This window comes from Ostrinia nubilalis, chromosome 17 (genome assembly GCF_963855985.1).
Source record: "Ostrinia nubilalis chromosome 17, ilOstNubi1.1, whole genome shotgun sequence".
Taxonomy (NCBI): Eukaryota; Metazoa; Arthropoda; class Insecta; order Lepidoptera; family Crambidae; genus Ostrinia; species Ostrinia nubilalis.
The window spans coordinates 2,892,618-2,915,140 of NC_087104.1; the positions used below are offsets into that span (position 1 = coordinate 2,892,618).

The following is a 22,523-nucleotide window of genomic DNA, read 5'->3' on the forward strand; positions in this document are numbered from 1 at the left end:
TCCAGCGCTTCCCTGCTACCTTTATGATATCAACGTTCCACGATGTCGTGTAACTTGTAAATACGGTTTATTATAATGTCTTACATTGAATGTTTCCATACTACGAGAGGAACTTCTTTAGAGCAGATACTTGCTTGATGGATCTGAAAGAAGTTCCTAAGCATGATGTTAATTAAAGACAGAGAAGTTAAAGACAGTTTCCCGTAGACAAAACGGTTTTTTTAATAATAAAAAAAGGGTTTTAGGGTTCCGTAGCCAAATGGCAAAAAACGGAACCCTTATTTAGTTATGTGTCGTGCTTTAAGTTTATTAAATTACTCTGCGCTAAAAATAACATTTTATCTTTTATTTTTCAGATCCACTCGTAATGCTGGTTCGATTTCGCGAAAGACGCAGAAATAACTGCTTTTATCAAGATAACGCCCGTATTCACAAACATTACTATGAGGTTTCACAGTGCGCGTGGACGCACATGATGACACACGAACCAATCACAGAGTTCTATTCAATGCGCACAGCATTGTTCGATCTTCGGCTTCACTTAAGCAAGCATCTTTTGTGAATACGGGCGTAGTAAGTGTTCCCGTCAGCAACGTCAGTCTTTGGACACCTTTGGACCTCAATCTAAAATTGATATTATTCTCATAAATTTTTAAGTAGGTATTTAGAAGATAGTGACATTGAATCTCATTTCATATTATTAAGTACATATAGGTAATTGTGAAAATAATAAAACGTAAATTCGCATTTGGAAATATTTATTTCAGAACCGCCGAAAACTTAACCTAGTGCATAATTTAACATAAAATAAGTAGTTCCCTGCACAATACTCACAAGTAAAAGCATTAGGTACGAGTAGTACGATTTATCTAGTGGTGGGTGAATGGTTGCCACCGTATTAACAACTTTATGCTGTTGAAATAAAATTCAAAATGAATGAAGAATGGGTTGAACATGTAAGAAGGATTTGCTCTTAAATGCATAGAAATGCGTGATTCTCTTATGAATGAAAATTAACTATGTTTTCATGAGGTATGAATTCTAAAATAAATTACTAAGACAGATTTTTGTTTTTTTTTAGTGAACATCAATTTTACAAACTTGTTTTTAAAATTTTTGTTCAATTGTTTTCGTTATGAGTGCTAGTTTTCCAAGGCCCATCATTCAGTCAATGGATTTTCAGTATTATGATTAACGCCAATGTATGAAATATCATTAGGTCCTCAGTACCCCAACGGTTGAACGGTCATGCGCAATTCAGTATGAATCCGAGAAATTATAGGAACACGTTATTATATCAATAACGAGTAATATTCAATAAGTAACAAATCAACATTCCACATGTTGTGCGTCATTTTGACGCGACATTTAGCAAGCATAATTAGTTACAACAATCAATTCTGAAACACTCTTGCAATCTTTACCATGAGTTTACATTAGACGTGGTCTCAGGTGACTGCGTAAAAAATGTCATGAAAAATATACGACAGATTGTACAACACCCCTAGCGGTTACTTTCAAAAACTAAAATCGTCATAGATTTTATTGAGTAATGGTAACTCGGTGCCTTCAACTGATGAGTAAACTCTTTACCGAGTTTACTCATCAGTTGAAAACAATTTCGTTGCAAAATCACACCTTTTACAACCCATGACGTCACACAATTCTCACTTGATGGTCTATCATCCTCCATACAGTCCTATAATTTCTCAAATCCACACTGTTTACTATTGAAGCTAGATTATTTAAGTAGCCGGCTGTCTTCCGAAGGCGTCTTGTTCCTGGTGAGCTCGTTAAAGTGGTCGATGAGCCCTTGTATGGACATCTCGCCGTGGACTTTGTTGTCGCGCGTGCGAACATTCACTGTGCCGGAGTTCCTTTCCCGCTCACCCACCACTGGGGAAGAAAAATAAGTCTAAGCACATAGTCTATTATAGTCCGGTCGCCGAGCACGTAGAATTTCGTCCAATGACCCCAATCTCGCTCGCGCGTAATTATATTGCTGTCGCGACTGTGCGACGGGCGGCCGCAGTGAGTGTGCGAGCGCGACAGCAATATAATTACATTATTGAGCGATAAGGATGAGTAGCTTGGGGTCATTGGACGAAATTCGACGCGCTCGGCGACCGGGCTTTATACCAATAAAAAAGTTACGTCTAATTTCAGTCTTATAAATTCGCCACATATTAGCTTGTTGCAGTGCCAATATGTAATTCAAATACTTAAATTTAACTTTGTAATTCGATTTCTCCCTTGTGTGAGACAGAGAGAAGGAAAGAAAAAAGAGGGCGGGATCAGATAGGGCGACTATCATAGATGGGGCAGAGAGAGATACTCCCAGTGACAGATATGGAAAGAATAAGCGTGCCGGGGTCTGTGAAGGGATCTCTGATAGAGAGAGAGAGAAAGCAATAGAGGACGAGATCTCAAAGAGAAAGCGGGATCAGGAAGGAAGTCTTCTTCTCTGATCCTGCTTTCTCTTTTCTCTTATTAGAAAAGGGGGCGGGACTTGAGAGTGATATTTTTAGCCTAGGCACAGACCACCGACCTTTAGTTGGCCCGATTTTAATTTTTATGAAGAATCAGCCGATACCAAATCGGTGTAATATGCGCACTTTCATACATGTCCAAGTCCATACTGATAACCCCGACTCAATCGGCCGATAAAAAGTCTGTGGTTTACGGCTAGGCTTTTAAAGAAAAAAGGCGTGGGAAGTAGGATACTATAGTCTGGTCCGGGAGCACGTAGAATTTTGTCCAATGACCCCAAGCTACCCATCCTTATCGCTCGCGCGTAATTATATTGCTGTCGCGACTGGGCGACGGGCGCCCGCAGTGAGTGTGCGAGCGCGATAGCAACATAATTACGCGCGAGCAATAAGGATGGGTAGCTTGGGGTCATTGGACAAAATTCTACGTGCTCACGGACCAGACTATAGTGAGGGAGTTATAAGGATAGGAAAAGGGAAGTGGTATCAAACAGGTATATTAAAGGAGAGATGAGAGAGAGTAAAAAAAGCGGGATAGGATATTATAAGAGGGATAAAAGAGTAGAGAGTCGGGATCAAAAGGAAACTATTAAAGAAACGGGATCAAGAGGGAAATGAGAAACTGAAACAGAGAAAGAGAGATGAAGAGAGACGGTGCCCAGGGGATAAGACTTTAAAGAGAGAGAGACTCACCGAGAATGTAGTTGAACTGCGCAAGCTGTGCGTTGCGCACTTTCTTGTTGAGCGTATCGCCCGCGTCCGTGTCAGCTTCCGACATGAAGCCCGCCTCGAACAGCTGCTTGTTCACCTGGAACCGTATTGTAAGTGTTAATATGGTTCAATTTCGCTTGTAACGTCTTATAAAGGCAGAATACCGAAATATCTAATCGCCTCTGTGGTCTAGCTAGTAAGACCATCTGCTTCAGACGCAGAGGTCCCGGGTTCGATTCCCAGTGCAGATTTTTCTGTTCGGTTTGGTTGGTGGTAGGGCTTGTTATAAGACCGCCTGGCTAGCTACTACCACCATTTTACCTAAGTCTGTCGCCATAACAACAATGTTAACAACATTGTTGTGTTCCGGCAGTTAGAGGTAAGATAGCCAGTTCCTCCGTGGTTGAGGATTCCGGGTAAAGCTCGCTTCCACCTTCGGCCTGATCGTCACTTACCATCAGGTGAGATACAGGTTAAGAGCTTCCTCGTTGTGGATAAAAAAATATATAGGCCTGTATTACGGAAAGACACTAAGGGTGGGTTCGATCAAACAAGAGTAAATATTAGTCTCCGAATAAATCGTCAGTTATTCGACATTTTCTCATACTGAAACTGTCAATGTGCGAGTACCAGGAGTTATTCTCGGATAAAAGTTAAGTCGAATCAGGCCTAACTCTTCATTTTCAATCATAGTCGCATGGTCGTTTAAGTCCACAGACCAAAACTATTGGCACATGACGTTTGTCTTGACAAGTTAACGTTTCTGATTACTGTCAGAACTGTTGCTTTTCATCGCGTTAGGTCGCTTACCTAGATCGTAGGTGACTTGAGATAAAATGGTTGATGTAGTCACTTGCTCGCTGCCGGCGAGACACCTAATATACAGTGTGAGTCACGTTAAAGTGTACATATGAAAATAGATGAAACTAGACCTATTTTTATCGACAAAAAAGAGGTCAATTTTTTTTTGAGATTTTTTTTTTCTTTTTTATAGAATTTTTTTTCTTCCAATTGCTTATTGTAAAGAAAACGTAATAACTTTTAAACTAAGCGGTATATCCTGATAAAATAAAAACAGTAATAATTCTAAATAACAGGCAATACTAAAAAAATACATAAAATACACAAAAAAGGCCAACAAATAATAAAAAATGATACTTTTTGAAAAAAATCTGCTTAAAAATTCGTGTTTTTTTGGTTATTTGATAAATTTCTCCAAAAAATGCCCCTATAACCGGTGGTTTTTATTACTTTGTATTATTCTCTATCGTATTACCTTCGTAAAACTAAAACTCGCATGTCTCTATCCCTATCACAACGTTTGCAATGATCGTTTGAACTAAGCCTCTCCGGGCGCGCCATTCAACGCTTCGTTAACAACAAAACTGAAAATGGCTCTAGATTTGTAATTTTGATAAAGATAAGTTAGATTTCAAATAAAAACAAAAGATTTCGAAGTAAAATAAGCATTTTAGTTAAAATTAAAATTGTCTCTACCTGTAGCGGAGAATAATGTTGTGGCAGGCCTTTGTTCAAACGATCATAGCAAATGTTGTGATAGGGATAGAGACATGCGATTTTTGGTTTTACAAAGATAATACGATAGAGAATAATACAAAGTAATATAAACCACCGGTTATAGGGGCATTTTTTGGAGAAATTTATCAAATAACCAAAAAAACACGAATTTTTAAGCAGATTTTTTTCAAAAAGTATCATTTTTTATTATTTGTTGGCCTTTTTTGTGTATTTTATGTATTTTTTTAGTATTGCCTGTTATTTAGAATTATTACTGTTTTTATTTTATCAGGATATACCGCTTAGTTTAAAAGTTATTACGTTTTCTTTACAATAAGTAATTGGAAGAAAAAAAATTCTATAAAAAATTAAAAAAAAATCTCAAAAATTTTTTGACCTCTTTTTTGTCGATAAAAACAAGTCTAGTTTCATCTATTTTCATATGTACACTTTAACGTGACTCACACTGTATTAGATCCTGTGTTGAATAGATTACCAACATGTCGTTTAACGTACCTGTAGCGCATACTCATCGAAGTTGGGCCCGATGGGCACGACAATGACTTGCCTAGGGCTGAGCCAGAAGTAAACTTTTTTAAAATAGATCCTGTAGAAGCAAGGATTCGACCCGATGCAAAAATATCAAGTAGTAATTTAAAGTAGCCTATGTAGTCGTTAATGACGTCGCGTCGCTTCATGTAGCGTTGCGTCGCCTCATGTCATGTTGCGTCGCGTCATGTCGCGTTCTGTCGCTCACATAGTTCGTAGATTGTAATCGGAGAAATTGTGAGTGTAGTCGCTTGCTCGCTGCCGGCAGAACACCTAAAGTAGAATAGATCCTGTCTTTAATGGATTAGTAGCGTGACGTTTCACATACCTGTAGTGCGTATTCGTTGAAGTTGGGCCCGATAGGTAGCAGACCTAGCGAGAGCTGAGCCAGAAGTGTACTGTTTAAAATAGAACCTGTAGAAGCAAGGATTCTCTTCCAACTTACTTGAAGAGCGTACTCATCGAAGTTAGGTCCTATCGGTACCACGCAGACCTGCCGCGGGCTGAGCCAGAAGGGCCACTTGCCGGCGTAGGACTCGCTGAGGATCGCGATCATGCGCTCCACCGAGCCCAGGATCGCGCGGTGGATGATCACCGGACGCTTCTTGCAGACTCACTGAGTTAGTTTCGCTTATAGCTCTTGTGTTGGAAGCCATAATCATCATCGAATAACATACTTAGACAGTGCATTTATCAAAGGCAGGCCTTATAGGCACTATAATGCCGTCAATCTTACCCTTTGTCCTAGGTAAATGATAAACGCGACAACGCGACACGAGACCCATAAACGCGACTACGTAAGTCGAGTATGACACAAAGTCACGTAAAGTATTAGTCGCATTACGTATCGTCTGTTACGTCACGCGTCGCTTTGAGTCATGACGCGTCGCGCGTCGCTTTGCGTGACGTCGCTTCTCGCGTCGCATCGCTTTATATCGCGCCGCGTCACGTCATGTCGCGTTGCGACGCGTCATGTCGCGTTGCGTCGCGTCATGTCGCGTTGCGTCGCGTCATGTCGCGTTCCGTCGCTCACCTAGGTAACTTGAGAGATAACTGTGGATGTAATCGCTTGCTCGCTGCCGGCAGGACACCTCATATTAGCTTGGTATAGAATTGCCTCATATTACTGAAGGATGTTTGACGTACCTGTAGCGCGTATTCATCGAAATTAGGTCCTATCGGTACCACGCAGACCTGCCGCGGGCTGAGCCAGAAGGGCCACTTGCCGGCGTAGGACTCGCTGAGGATCGCGATCATGCGCTCCACCGAGCCCAGGATCGCGCGGTGGATGATCACCGGCCGCTTCTTGCAGACTCACTGAGTTAGTTTCACTTATAGCTCACGTTGGAAGCGATTACCACTATCAAACCTAGACCTGTTGGACAGCTTATTCGTCGAAGGTAGGCTTTAGAGCACTACACAGCCGTCAATATTAGCCTTTGTCTAATGTAACGACAAACGCGAAACGATGCGACCTGATAATAGTGGCCTACGTAGTCGCGTATGACAATCGTCACGTGAAGTATTAGTCGCATTACGTAGCGTCCGTCACGTCGCGCGTCGCTTTGCGACACGTCGCGTCTCGCGTCGCATGGCTTTATATCGCGCCGTGTCGCTTCATGTAGCGTTGCGTCGCGTCATGTCGCGTTGCGTCGCGTCATGTCGGGTTGCGTCGCATCATGTCGCGTTTCGTCGGTCACTTAGGTAACTTGAGATAAAACTGTGGATGTAGTCGCTTGCTCGCTGCCAGCAGGACACCTCATATTAGTTTAGTATAGGATTACCTCACATTACTGAAGGATAGGACGTTTGTCGACGTAAATGATAAACGTGACAAAGCGACACGAAACCCATAAACGCGACTACCTAAGTCACGTATAACACACATCACGTGAAGTATTAGTATCATAACGTAGCGTCATGTCGCGTCGCGCGTCGCTTTACGTCACGTCGCGTCTCTTTATATCGCGCCGAGCCGCTTCATGTAGCGTTGCGTCGCGTCATGTAGCGTTGCGTCGCGTCATGTCGCGTTTCGTCGCTCACTTAGGTAACTTGAGAGATAACTGTGGATGTAATCGCTTGCTCGCTGCCGGCAGGACACCTCATATTAGCTTGGTATAGAATTGCCTCATATTACTGAAGGATGTTTGACGTACCTGTAGGGCGTATTCGTCGAAGTTAGGTCCTATCGGTACCACGCAGACCTGCCGCGGGCTGAGCCAGAAGGGCCACTTGCCGGCGTAGGACTCGCTGAGGATCGCGATCATGCGCTCCACCGAGCCCAGGATCGCGCGGTGGATGATCACCGGCCGCTTCTTGTCGCCGCTCTCGCTGTGAAAGGGAAATAGAGTTTAAGTAAAACTGCTACTGAAATACATTCCCTTGGATATGCTACGGGACTATTCCCACCTCTCGTTCCCACCACTGCAACTCCTGTGTAGCCAGGATCTACAGCTTGACCGCCACAAAAACCCAACCAATGAAGGTCAAGTTTGTCCCGGGGGAAAGTTAAACTGTCATTGGACCCGCAACGAAATTAATCAGAAGAACATAGGAGGAGTTCGAATATGCTAGTTTGGATATGCTAGTATGAAGTGGTGGGTGGTACAGTTGGTAATTTGTTTTCTAAGTTTACTTAATTTTGAACACAAGAATCTGAAACAAGAAGCTCTGCAGTACTCTTAGGGTGAGTTGCACCACCTAACTTTGACCGTAACTATGACGATAACCGGTGTTTTTTGTATGGAGTTTGACAGATTTTAGACGTTTGTCAAAGTTAAACTAAGATGGTGCAACCCACCCTTAAACTTTCCTTGCTAGTAGGGCGTGGTCTTTTGTGGCTCTGCCCCAGATTATGACTTTGGTAGAACGAGCCAATTAGCTTTCAATTTATTTTTTATTTTTCAAAAAATATTAGTAGGTAATTTTGTTTTGCAAAAATTATATTATGATTGTGTTAGAAGTATTTTCACCACAATAGTCCAGTGGACGAAGGGGTTCGAATCGAATCAGCGTTCCTCGGATCGAGTTTTAGATCCCAGCTACACAAGATATGCAGCGGTGTGACTGAGAGACGGGACTGGTCTGAATTTCTTACCTGACGTAGCTAAGGTTAAACCGCTCCGGCAGTTGGAAGTCCAACTGGATGGTGGCGCACTGGTGTGCGCGGCGCAGTGCGTCGTGGATGGTGATGTCGATCTTGGGCCCGTAGAAGGCGCCATCTTGAGGGTTCAACTGCCACGGGCGGCCGAACTTGTTCAGGGAGTCTTCTAACGCCTGAAAACATGTGTGAATTCAAATTAGTTGTTTAGCCAAAGCATCGTAAATCCACTGCAGGAACACGACTATCATAAATTTTCCAGAGGCTAAGTAGAAATTTAGCCTACACTCTTCACACTGGCCAGTCTGGTCGGACAAAGACATAACTGTCATAAAAACTGTTGCAAAACCTCTTTTGAATGTTTTTTCATTCACTAATCTAAAATTTTGTGTGACATAGAACAATCTATTACAAAACGGATCTCACATCGAGCTCTTTTATTTTTCATGATAAAATATTTGCAACAAAAACTGTTTCGAAAGTAGGCGAAAGAACTAAAGTAGTAAAACTTCAATATTAATTGATTTTATGTATGTTTCGATCGACATACCTTCTCGGCCTGGTTCCAAGTGGCCAAGTCTCCGAGGTACTTCTCAGGGCGAGTGGATAGCTTCAGCTGGAAAGTGAACCCGAAAGTCGTGTACACGTGGTCCAGGAACTCAAGGCATTTCACCTGGAGACAAACGAACAGTAGTAAATATGTGAAAGCGTAAAAACAATTTGATTGATGAATATGGTACGGAACTATTTCCGTGTAAAAACCCAGCCAATGAAAGCCAAGATTTTCCTAGGAGATAAAACATAGTGTAATTGGACCTGGAACAAAATCTGGTCTGCAAATGACTTCAAGTCTCATTCCGACATAGTTTGCCATGCGCAGATTACTTTGTAGATAGTTTTAAAGAGCAACAACTTTATATTATTATGTAGTTGCTGAAGTATCTCACCATATCGTCCTCAATATGTAGCGGCGTGCAGAATATGTGCGCGTCGTCTTGCTGGAAGCGTCCCCACCCGCGTCGCTTTATAGATGGGACTAAAGGGCCACAGCCTTATAACTGAATCCCTAGAACTTTAGCTAAGGACCAGTCTTATATTTTACTTCTAGAACTCACCATTTCATCTTCAATTTGCTGCGGCGTGCAGAATATATGAGCATCGTCTTGCTGGAAGCGCCTCACACGTGTCAGTCCTGTCAGCGCTCCGCTAAGCTCGTTGCGGTGTAATACTCCGAAGTCAACCATGTTTAGAGGCAGCTAGATTTGCAGATGGAACTAAAGAGCCCTATCTTCATATCCGACCCCTGATCTAAAGACTAGAACTCTTCGACTCACCATCTCATCTTCAATTTGCTGTGGCATGCAGAATATATGCGCGTCATCTTGCTGGAAGCGCCTCACACGCGTGAGACTCGTCAGCGCTCCGCTAAGCTCGTTGCGGTGTAATACTCCGAAGGCAGAGAGACACTAGCTTTGTAGGTGGGACTAGAGGGCCACAGCCTTATATCTGAAGACTAGAACTCAAAGGGCCATAGGCTTATATTTGACTTCTAGAACTTACCATTTCGTCTTCTATTTGCTGCGGCGTGCAGAATATGTGTGCATCGTCTTGCTGGAAGCGCCTCACACGTGTCAGTCCCGTCAGCGCTCCGCTAAGCTCGTTGCGGTGTAATACTCCGAAGTCCGCCATGCGGAGAGGCAATTCGCGCCAGGAGCGGTTGCGGTTGTCGAAGATTAGGCTGGAATTTGTTTATTTTAAATAAGACAAGATAAAGTTGTGAATGGTAAGCAGTAGGTAGGTAGGTTACTTTAGCAATATTTGTGTATGTTTTTACATTGAAACATTAATTTTCTATCCATGATGACTTATTACGTTAATACACAAGACTTATGTAATGTATCAGATACTGTATCAAGTGAGTACATAGGCACGAGCCCGCTGCGAGCTGCTCGCGCGTGGTTCGCAGGGAGATCGCAGCGACCCGCCGAGTGGCGGTATCACTGCGAGCACAAAGGCGGCTCGCAGTAGGATTCAGGAGCTCGCAGCCAGATACGCGATGACCGTGGACGAGCCGTACTCACTTGAAGGTTGGTTACGTTACATGCTACGCTACGTGCTACATGGCAGGTGAGTACCCTGCCTAGTGCGCCCAGTGGCCTGAAGTCTGCCAGAGCTCGCGTTGTACCACAGAATAATAATAAGTACTACGAACAGGTTGTCTTCGCGAAGGTATTTAAAAAAATGTATGCTCAATGTCGTTAACAATATGGTGTAATTTAGCTTGTCTCAAGAGTCGAGCACCATTTTGTTGACAAACGTCAGCGATCGGTACTGCGCCGAAGCCATAGGGCTGACTTTGGTAAAATGTTGTGTGACTTGAAATTAAAATGGCGGAGGAAATACATGATAAGCATGAATTATATTTTGTGTTTCTATCATTACTCAGGCAGTTAAAATACTGCACAGTATTAATTACACCACCGTTTTTACATACATAGTTTACTGTCTTTACAATGCAAATGGATGAAGAATAAACGTGCGTGCGTCAATGCTCGCTCGTGATTGTCCTGTCGATTAGGTATCTCAGGAGGTGAAGTCGCGCGTGTTTTGTCTTCGATGCAAACTCGCGGAGATGAACAGGCCTGGTTGTACGCCAACAGTACGCCAGCGGGCAGTGACGTCACTCACCAGTGGCCGGGACAGTTCATGGGCTTGAGCGCGAAGGTTTCCTTCTCCACGTCGAAGGAGAACATGTTCTCTGCGTAGTGCGCCCAGTGGCCTGACGTCTGCCAGAGTTTAGCGTTGTACCACAGAATAATAATAAGTACTACGTACAGGTTTTCTTCGCGAAGGTATTTACAAAAATGTATGCTCAATGTAATTAATAATATGGTGTAATTTAGCTTGTCTCAAGATGAGCACCATTTTGTTTACAAATGTCAGTGATCGGTACTGCGCCGAAGCCATAGGGCTGACTTTGGTAAAATGTTGTGTGACGAAGTGCCAAACTGCGGAAAATAGCGGAGGAAATACATGATAAGCATGAATTATATTTTGTGTTTCTATCATTATTCAGGCAGTTAAAATACTGCACAGTATTAATTACACCACCGTTTTTATTTATTGTCTTTACAATGCAAACGGGTGAAGAATAAACGTGCGTGCGTCAATGCTCGCACGTAATTGTCCTGTCGATTAGATATCTCAAGAGGTGAAGTCGCGCGTGTTTTGTCTTCGATGCAAACTCGCGGAGATGAACAGGCCTGGTTGTACGCCAACAGTATTATACGTCAGCGGGGCAGTGACGTCACTCACCAGTGGCCGGGACAGTTCATGGGCTTGAGCGCGAAGGTCTCCTTCTCCACGTCAAAGGAGAACATGTTCTCTGCGTAGAGCAGCTCATCTAGCCGTGTAGCATGTAATGTATCAGATACTGTATCAAGTGAGTACATAGGCACGAGCCCGCTGCGAGCTGCTCGCGCGTGGTTCGCAGGGAGATCGCACCAACCCGCCGAGTGGCGGTATCACTGCGAGCACAAAGGCTGCTCGCAGTAGGATTCAGGAGCTCGCAGCCAGATACGCGATGACCGTGGACGAGCCGTACTCACTTGAAGCTTGGTTACGTTACATGCTACGCTACGTGCTACATGGCAGGTGAGTACCCTGCCTAGTGCGCCCAGTGGCCTGAAGTCTGCCAGAGCTCGCGTTGTACCACAGAATAATAATAAGTACTACGAACAGGTTGTCTTCGCGAAGGTATTTAAAAAAATGTATGCTCAATGTCGTTAACAATATGGTGTAATTTAGCTTGTCTCAAGAGTCGAGCACCATTTTGTTGACAAACGTCAGCGATCGGTACTGCGCCGAAGCCATAGGGCTGACTTTGGTAAAATGTTGTGTGACTTGAAATTAAAATGGCGGAGGAAATACATGATAAGCATGAATTATATTTTGTGTTTCTATCATTACTCAGGCAGTTAAAATACTGCACAGTATTAATTACACCACCGTTTTTACATACATAGTTTACTGTCTTTACAATGCAAATGGATGAAGAATAAACGTGCGTGCGTCAATGCTCGCTCGTGATTGGCCTGTCGATTAGGTATCTCAGGAGGTGAAGTCGCGCGTGTTTTGTCTTCGATGCAAACTCGCGGAGATGAACAGGCCTGGTTGTACGCCAACAGTACGCCAGCGGGCAGTGACGTCACTCACCAGTGGCCGGGACAGTTCATGGGCTTGAGCGCGAAGGTTTCCTTCTCCACGTCGAAGGAGAACATGTTCTCTGCGTAGTGCGCCCAGTGGCCTGACGTCTGCCAGAGTTTAGCGTTGTACCACAGAATAATAATAAGTACTACGTACAGGTTTTCTTCGCGAAGGTATTTACAAAAATGTATGCTCAATGTAATTAATAATATGGTGTAATTTAGCTTGTCTCAAGATGAGCACCATTTTGTTTACAAATGTCAGTGATCGGTACTGCGCCGAAGCCATAGGGCTGACTTTGGTAAAATGTTGTGTGACGAAGTGCCAAACTGCGGAAAATAGCGGAGGAAATACATGATAAGCATGAATTATATTTTGTGTTTCTATCATTATTCAGGCAGTTAAAATACTGCACAGTATTAATTACACCACCGTTTTTATTTATTGTCTTTACAATGCAAACGGGTGAAGAATAAACGTGCGTGCGTCAATGCTCGCACGTAATTGTCCTGTCGATTAGATATCTCAAGAGGTGAAGTCGCGCGTGTTTTGTCTTCGATGCAAACTCGCGGAGATGAACAGAGCCCCGATTACGGTAACTTTTAACGTCTACAATCCAGACACGCTTCATCGACGCTGCGATACGATTGGTCGAAACAGCTGACGTACGCTGTTGAACGACCAATCGTATCGCAGAAACGAGAAGCGTGTCTGGATTGTAAACGTTAAAAGTTACCGTAATCGGGGCTCAGGCCTGGTTGTACGCCAACAGTATTATACGTCAGCGGGGCAGTGACGTCACTCACCAGTGGCCGGGACAGTTCATGGGCTTGAGCGCGAAGGTCTCCTTCTCCACGTCAAAGGAGAACATGTTCTCTGCGTAGAGCAGCTCATCTAGCCGTGTAGCATGTAATGTATCAGATACTGTATCAAGTGAGTACATAGGCACGAGCCCGCTGCGAGCTGCTCGCGCGTGGTTCGCAGGGAGATCGCACCAACCCGCCGAGTGGCGGTATCACTGCGAGCACAAAGGCTGCTCGCAGTAGGATTCAGGAGCTCGCAGCCAGATACGCGATGACCGTGGACGAGCCGTACTCACTTGAAGCTTGGTTACGTTACATGCTACGCTACGTGCTACATGGCAGGTGAGTACCCTGCCTAGTGCGCCCAGTGGCCTGAAGTCTGCCAGAGCTCGCGTTGTACCACAGAATAATAATAAGTACTACGAACAGGTTGTCTTCGCGAAGGTATTTAAAAAAATGTATGCTCAATGTCGTTAACAATATGGTGTAATTTAGCTTGTCTCAAGAGTCGAGCACCATTTTGTTGACAAACGTCAGCGATCGGTACTGCGCCGAAGCCATAGGGCTGACTTTGGTAAAATGTTGTGTGACTTGAAATTAAAATGGCGGAGGAAATACATGATAAGCATGAATTATATTTTGTGTTTCTATCATTACTCAGGCAGTTAAAATACTGCACAGTATTAATTACACCACCGTTTTTACATACATAGTTTACTGTCTTTACAATGCAAATGGATGAAGAATAAACGTGCGTGCGTCAATGCTCGCTCGTGATTGTCCTGTCGATTAGGTATCTCAGGAGGTGAAGTCGCGCGTGTTTTGTCTTCGATGCAAACTCGCGGAGATGAACAGGCCTGGTTGTACGCCAACAGTACGCCAGCGGGCAGTGACGTCACTCACCAGTGGCCGGGACAGTTCATGGGCTTGAGCGCGAAGGTTTCCTTCTCCACGTCGAAGGAGAACATGTTCTCTGCGTAGTGCGCCCAGTGGCCTGACGTCTGCCAGAGTTTAGCGTTGTACCACAGAATAATAATAAGTACTACGTACAGGTTTTCTTCGCGAAGGTATTTACAAAAATGTATGCTCAATGTAATTAATAATATGGTGTAATTTAGCTTGTCTCAAGATGAGCACCATTTTGTTTACAAATGTCAGTGATCGGTACTGCGCCGAAGCCATAGGGCTGACTTTGGTAAAATGTTGTGTGACGAAGTGCCAAACTGCGGAAAATAGCGGAGGAAATACATGATAAGCATGAATTATATTTTGTGTTTCTATCATTATTCAGGCAGTTAAAATACTGCACAGTATTAATTACACCACCGTTTTTATTTATTGTCTTTACAATGCAAACGGGTGAAGAATAAACGTGCGTGCGTCAATGCTCGCACGTAATTGTCCTGTCGATTAGATATCTCAAGAGGTGAAGTCGCGCGCGTTTTGTCTTCGATGCAAACTCGCGGAGATGAACAGGCCTGGTTGTACGCCAACAGTATTATACGTCAGCGGGGCAGTGACGTCACTCACCAGTGGCCGGGACAGTTCATGGGCTTGAGCGCGAAGGTCTCCTTCTCCACGTCAAAGGAGAACATGTTCTCTGCGTAGAGCAGCTCATCTAGCCGTGTAGCATGTAATGTATCAGATACTGTATCAAGTGAGTACATAGGCACGAGCCCGCTGCGAGCTGCTCGCGCGTGGTTCGCAGGGAGATCGCAGCGACCCGTGAGTGGCGGTATCACTGCATAAAGGCGGCTCGCAGTAGGATCCAGGAGCTCGCAGCCAGATACGCGATGACCGTGGACGAGCCGTACTCACTTGAAGGTTGGTTACGTTACATGCTACGCTACGTGCTACATGGCAGGTGAGTACCCTGCCTAGTGCGCCCAGTGGCCTGACGTCTGCCAGAGCTCGCCTTGTACCACAGAACAATAATAAGTACTACGTACAGGTTTTCTTCGCGAAGTATTTAAAAAAATGTATGCTCAATGTCGTTAACAATATGGTGTAATTTAGCTTGTCTCAAGAGTCGAGCACCATTTTGTTGACAAACGTCAGTGATCGGTACTGCGCCGAAGCCATAGGGCTGACTTTGGTAAAATGTTGTGTGACGTGAAGTGCCAAACTGCGGAAAATGGCGGAGGAAATACATGATAAGCATGAAATATTTTGTGTTCTATTCTTATTCAGACAGTTAAAATACTGCACAGTATTAATTACACCACAGTTTTTATTTATTGTCTTTACAATGCAAATGGGTGAAGAATACACGTGCGTGCGTCAATGCTCGCTCGTGATTGTCCTGTCGATTAGGTATCTCAGGAGGTGAAGTCGCGCGCGTTTTGTTTTCGATGCAAACTCGCGGAGATGAACGGTTGTACGCCAACTACGTCAGCGGGGCAGTGACGTCACTCACCAGTGGCCGGGACAGTTCATGGGCTTGAGCGCGAATGTCTCCTTCTCCACGTCGAAGGAGAACATGTTCTCTGCGTAGTGCGCCCAGTGGCCTGACGTCTGCCAAAGCTTAGCGTTGTACATGTTGGGCGATACCACTTCTTGGAAACCGCGGGCACTGGAACAAAGGTCACAATGAGGGCTATCGTTTTTATTCTTAACAGTTGGCACCCCTGGCGATTGACAGGACCTTACTGTACAGTGGCGCCATCTTGATGAGTGCAAATGCGATAGTCCTCCTACCACTTTAGCGCTCACCAGTTGGTGCCACTGTCTTCGCTACCAGCAAGTGACAGGACCTTACTCTACAGTGGCGCCATCTTGATGAGTGCAAATGCGATAGTCCTCCTACTACTTTAGCGCTCACCAGTTGGTGCCACTGTCTTCGCTACTAGCAAGTGACAGGACCTTACTCTACAGTGGCGCTAACTGGCGAGCGCTAAAACGGTAGCCCTCATTAAAACAAAGCCGCAGGTTACATAAGTGAATTAAAAGACCTTGGTACAAAATACATGTTATAAACCATCATTACAAATAACCAACCAAGCCTGAAATGAATGTCTTTACGCATTAGTTTTTGTATGTAGCTCCTAGTCTACGTATCTTTAAGGCCTTACCAGCGCCACTGTCAAGTAAATGTCTGTCATTCGCCAGTGGCGCCAAAACACAGATAAAGGGTGGACCAAAAATGTTTGCTAATAGCAATGCTTGATTTTTCGAAAACGTTTCGAGGTATGGACACATGGGTGATGGGAAACTATGCCAACATCATTGCATAATTGTTCATACACTTTTTTTTACAAACATTAGTAGTTTGTTTTTGCACAAATTAACTCCTCGTACTAAGCTAAATGCTTGTGTCACGAGTAGGCTCACCAGAATAGTCACTATGGAATCACTTAGTTGAAATATTATTAATTTTAATTTTATTATCCCAACTAATATTATAAATGCGAAAGTAACTCTGTCTGTCTGTCTGTCTGTTACGCTTTCCCGCTTAAACCTCGCAACCGATTTTGATGAAATTTGGCATAGAGATAGTTTGAGTCCCGGGAAAGAACATAGGATAGTTTTTATCCCGGTTTTTGAAACAGGGACGCGCGCGATAAAGTTTTTCTGTGACAGACAAAATTCCACGCGGGCGAAGCCGCGGGCGGAAAGCTAGTTAAGGAAATAAAAAGCAACATTCATAAAGCATATTTAGTTAATCTAACTCACCGGTACTGCTCTCTGATGAAGTTCACTAGCGTGTTGTAGATGTGAGCCCCGCGTGGTTGGAAGAAGCAAGACCCGGGCGACAGCTCGTGGAAGAAGAACAGCTCTTGTTCCTGTGACATAGGGGCGATAATGGTGTACTTGATTAACCGACAGTTGGTGAAATGGTAATCATCATTGCCATACAAAATGTATGGGAGGATCCCATATTGATAGCCAATTAAAAGTACAATAGTGACTAAGATTCTTGCGCTGCTTCTTTGAGAAAAACTCACTCACTCAGCACTGGCCCATTTATTGTTTCGAAGCAACGGTAGGGTTAATACTGGAACGTGTAAAAGTCCTTTTTAAAAGCCTATTTGCAAAAATAAATGAGTTTCATGAGTTTTTATATATTTATGAGTACGCTCAGTAGCGAGAGACGGAAACTCGTTCTACAGTGGCGCTAATTAATAAGCGCAAATACAGTAGCTTTCATTGATTTATGAAACAGTGACGTCATCACTTTAAATTGCCATTCTCTTATTTGGGTTTAATTCTCAGTGGGAGACAAAATTGCTGCTAAGACCTGCTCATCACTTTTCATCAAGTGATATGCAGACCAAGAAGAGCTTCTTTTTTGGGGACGAAAAACTTTGTTTCCATAATTTATTCTGACAACAGCACGTGAATAGCCGTAACACACTAGAGAGACTTACTTTACGGGAGTCACTTTTCTTACAGCTCATTTTATGAGCTGAACTCCAAATGATTTTAGGTGTAAGTAAACAGCTTTAATGAGGGCTATCGTTTTTATACTTAACAGTTGGCACCCCTGGCGATTGACAGGACCTTACTCTACAGTGGCGCCATTTTGATGAGTGCAAATGCGATAGTCCTCCTACCACTATAGCGCTCACAAGTTGGCGCCACTGTCTTCGCTACTAGCAAGTGACAGGACCTTACTCTACAGTGGCGCTAACTGGTGAGCGCTAAAACGATAGCCCTCATTAAGAGAGCATAGCACATTCCCTGTAGAACATACGCCCCAATGATTCCCAGAACCCAGATTTTTTAAAGTTAAAAGCTGTACCTTGCCGATCTTCCTGTGGTCCCTCTTAGCGGCTTCCTCCTGGATGAACTCCCACTCCTTAAGCTGCTTGGGCTCCGGGAACGACACGCCGTAGATCCGCTGCAGGCTCTCCGCCTCTGCCTTGCCCTCCCAGTATGTTGCTGAGCTCTATGACAATAGAGAAAGATAAAAAACTACAAATAAAAGATAAAAATACACATTTATGCATAAAATCATCTTTAAAATGTTCAAAATTACGATGGTCGTCGTTTCAGCCGAAAGACGTCCACTGCTGGACAAAGGCCTCTCCCAAGGATTTCTACGAAGACCGATCCTGCGCAGCTTGCATCCAGGCACCTCCCGCGACCTTCACCAGATCGTCGGTCCACCTAGTGGGAGGCCTGCCCACGCTACGTCTTCCGGCTCGTGGTCGCCACTCAAGAACTTTCCTGCCCCAGCGGCCATCAGCTCTCCGAGCTATGTGCCCCGCCCACTGCCACTTGATTTTAGCGATTCTGCGGGCTATGTCAGTCACTCTGGTTCTCCTACGGATCTCCTCATTTCTGATTCGATCACGCAGGGAAACTCCGAGCATAGCACGTTCCATCGCTCTTTGGGTGACCTTGAGCCTTCTTATGAGGCCCATAGTAAGCGACCACGTCTCAGATCCACCACCACACCACACGAGTTTACAGATTATAGTGTAAACTCTTTATAACGTCACTCGATCTAAATACAAACTCCTATAACGAACGCTTGACTTATTGGTTTACCTACTTTTCTATCCTCTCTACAGTGCCTCTCTATTTAACTTCCACTCTCTAAAACGTCAACCCCATGTATCGTAATATGTATTAGTATAGATAGAGTATACGCTTTTCTTAATTCTCTTTAGCCTAGGCGCAGACCATCGATTTTTCGTCGGCCGATAGTTTAGTCGGGCAGTTGATCAGTATGGGCATGTATGGAAGTGCGCATATTACACCGATTCGATATGGCCGATTGTTCATACAATTTAAAATCGGGCACAACTATCGGCCAACTAAAAATCGGTGGTCTGCGCCTAGTCTTAGTTTCATTAATACTGATCCCTGATTTCAGTTTTCTCGTGTAAACATCGACACGAAATGACTTTGTACCATTCCAAAACATTAATGCAAAGAGCCAATAGAATGCGAAAAAAGGTAGCCTACATTCTTTTCGTTGTCTAGTACCCATAGTACAAGCTTTGCTTAGTTTGGCACTAGAGGCGCAGTGTAAATTGTTTTAAAATAAAACCGCAATTCCACAACCGCCGCGGGCGCGGGTGAAAATCGCGCCGTGAGTTCTTAGCCAAAGACTGACAGAGAAAGACTTGAGTTACTCTCGCATATATTTTACATAGGGAAATATTTCTGTGTAAAAAAATATGCTTTAATAAATAAACTAAGACTTACCTTAGTCACTTTGAGCGCCTTGACTTTTCCAGTGTGCCTCACGTGTGGGCCTCTACATAAATCTATAAGTGGTCCGCACCTAAAAACATTACATAGTAAATAAACAGGGAAATTATGTAACTAAATTTAAATGTATAAAGAACATAAATATGTTTCAAATTACCTGTACACAGTAGTGGTGGGGGTGTCCACTTTCTCTTTGAGTATCCGCACTTTGAACTGGTTGTAGTCGAACATTTCCAGGAGCTGCTCCTTGGTGAGCTCCAGCCGTTCAAACGGCTGCTTCTCTTTAGTTATCTTCTTTATTAAGCCTTCTAGAACAGGGTAGTCTGTGGTTGATACCTAAAACGATTTGAGTGATTTTTTTTTACATAAGTTTGGGTGAACTGAAAAACGTAGTACAAAGCAATAGTTCAAATAAGTTGGTCTTACAAATCGAAGTAAATCAACATGGTTCAGCAAAGAAACATGATTCTTAAAATAAACTAGCTACACATATTTATTTATTCATTTATTTATTTATTTGAACACCAACAAGGTTACATTGAGGCTGCACAAAAGTAACTATAATTACTATACTTACGCCTTTTTCTGGATAATACATGTCATAATAGAAACCCTCTTCAATCGGCGGTCCATAGCACAAACATCCTCCATATACCTGAAAAAAATAACAGATTCCGTTAACATTAGGTATACTATATGTAGTAAGACTATGGAAGTCTCACAAAAAAGCAAATAGTCTAATCGCCAAAATCGCTAGTTGTCATCTTGTTAGCCATACAGTCTGTGCGGGACATAGCCATTCCCTAAGGAGTGCAGCACCACTAACAACAAATAGAGGTACTACATTATTTTTATTATTCATTCCTTGCCAGCTATCTTCTCTGAATGATGACTTTCATCATCTTTATACCCATTTACAAAGTATGTATGACTTTTGTGTCTTTGATAAACTTTAATGCATAATCTAAATTGCTTGAATCCAAGCATAAAAGATCAAGAAACGCACCCTCTCCATAGCTTCACCCAGCATATGAGCGGACGAGTGCCAGAACACAGCTTGAGCGTCTGTATTATCCCACCGGAGCAGCTCCAACTTGCAGTCTCCCTCCAGCGGTCGGTCGAGGTCCCAAAGCTCGTTGTTGACTCGCGCGATGATGGTGGAGTCTGCCAGGCCCTGACTGCAGACGAGATGGGCTGTCATTAGGTTCGGGGGGTGGATGTGCGGTGGAGATGTTTGGTGATATGCGACTGGTTTAACGGTGGAGATATCTTGTTTGTCATTATTCTCTTTTCCGTTTAAAAGATAGGATATTAGAACCAAAGCAAACAGGAAAATATACAATATCAGCTAGACAGACTGGTCTGAATTTTTAGAACTCAAAATGTTTATTTGAAAATTTGCTACTGTTGGAAAAATATTCAGAACTTAAACTTCTGTACAGACTGTTCTAATCATATTGGAATTTCTTTTTCACTCCTATTAGCATCTCATATGGATATATGAGAGTTATTCCTGTTTTCACCATCAATCCCTAATTTTTAAGTGACCCCTATGGTAACACTTAACAGGAATTTTGTTTCATAGGGGTCACTTAAAAATTAGGGATTGATGGTGAAAGCGGGCATGAGACTTACAGATTTAAATAATTAAAATAAGTATATGGGCTAGGAAAACAAAATACCAGCCACATTTCAGTCAAACATCCCACCATATGGAAAGATACTTACAATTCACTCCAAAACTCGCTAGCCGCAAGTAAATAAGGCAAAATGTTATTTGATATTGTGTAAGTAGCAAAGGCTATGCTTGTGTCAGTGCAAATATTATGTTACTAACCTTTTAGTTTTTGTATATTCAACAAAAATTTAAAGTAACACAATAAAACACTTAAGTACCTTTTAGTGCCTAAAAGTATAAGAGCTTTTACAAAAGCATGCAATTTAGGTTTTCATCAATGTCAAGTTTAGACATCTATTTCTATCATCAAGGAAATAGTTAAATTTTATACATATGTATTTTCTATTCATTTACTTAATAGTAATTTTACTCTGAGAAATACAAGTTTGTAAGCTTTCAGCATTCATATCTATTCATATTCATTAGACGTACCTAATTCCTTTAGCAACTTCATAAGGAGTGGTCCTCCAAGCACTCGCTGCAACGGTCTTCCCATCAGGCAGCGTCACCACGATGCTCATCTCCGGTTTGGAAGCCAGTTTCTCTGCATACTCTGCCTTGTACTTGTCCCACAGAGCGATGCGCTTCTGAATGTACTCAGGCCACGGGTTCAATTCTGAGACTCCGGAGGAATCTTCCGTCTTCTTCTTTTTCTCCTTCATCGCTTTAGTTTGAGACTGTTAGGGAAATGTATTTAATGTTGTTTATTTCAGAATTAAATTTTTGCATAGATGTAAAACTTTTAGGAATAAATTATAACCAATTATGAGCTCTAATTGCAGGGTCAGTTAATCACTTTCTTGTTGATATAATGTATAGATAAATGGCAATAATCACTTTTCCAATAGTAGTCCTTTTAATTGATTACAGGAGTTTGAATTAAATCACTAAGAGGAAAGAAATGAAATGAGAAAAAAAATGATTACAATAGGAAGTCCACGTAATATAATTACGACGGCAAACAACCAAGTTGAAAGGGTAATGCGTAAATATGGACAAACATAAGAGTACGTCTGATTATACAGCTGATATTTAAGAACACCAATTTTGTGGGAAAGTAAATATCAAAGTTTAAACATGATTCATTCTGAACTAGGTCTACCGACCCATGTGGCAAAGCCCTCTTTGAACCGGCCCACGCAGCGTCCACGGAAGTGGAATAACTTTAGCATCACTTAAATAACGTACAGATGGAACATTTGAAACAAATTAAACTATTTAAAATATTGCCTTTTCGTTAATATTTAGGTTCTGAATGCCTTCCGCGGCGGTGTCACCCATTGCGCTCGTGTTCCACGTTTGACACT

General features: G+C 43.0%; 1 protein-coding gene across 1 annotated transcript; it reads right to left on the minus strand.

The window, feature by feature from the left end:
• Positions 1-741: 741 nt before the first annotated feature.
• LOC135079830 (threonine--tRNA ligase 1, cytoplasmic) lies at positions 742-22,511 on the minus strand. The gene is made up of 15 exons (XM_063974447.1): positions 22,323-22,511; positions 21,649-21,893; positions 20,545-20,716; positions 20,116-20,193; positions 19,696-19,874; positions 19,533-19,611; positions 18,118-18,264; positions 17,049-17,158; positions 15,793-15,948; positions 9,928-10,105; positions 8,918-9,040; positions 8,365-8,543; positions 7,424-7,598; positions 3,183-3,297; positions 742-1,896 (listed from the first exon to the last, which is right to left on the minus strand). The coding sequence occupies exons 1-15, from the start codon at positions 22,386-22,388 to the stop codon at positions 1,742-1,744; spliced, it is 2,157 nt and encodes a 718-aa protein (XP_063830517.1). The 5' UTR covers positions 22,389-22,511; the 3' UTR covers positions 742-1,741.
• Positions 22,512-22,523: the final 12 nt, after the last annotated feature.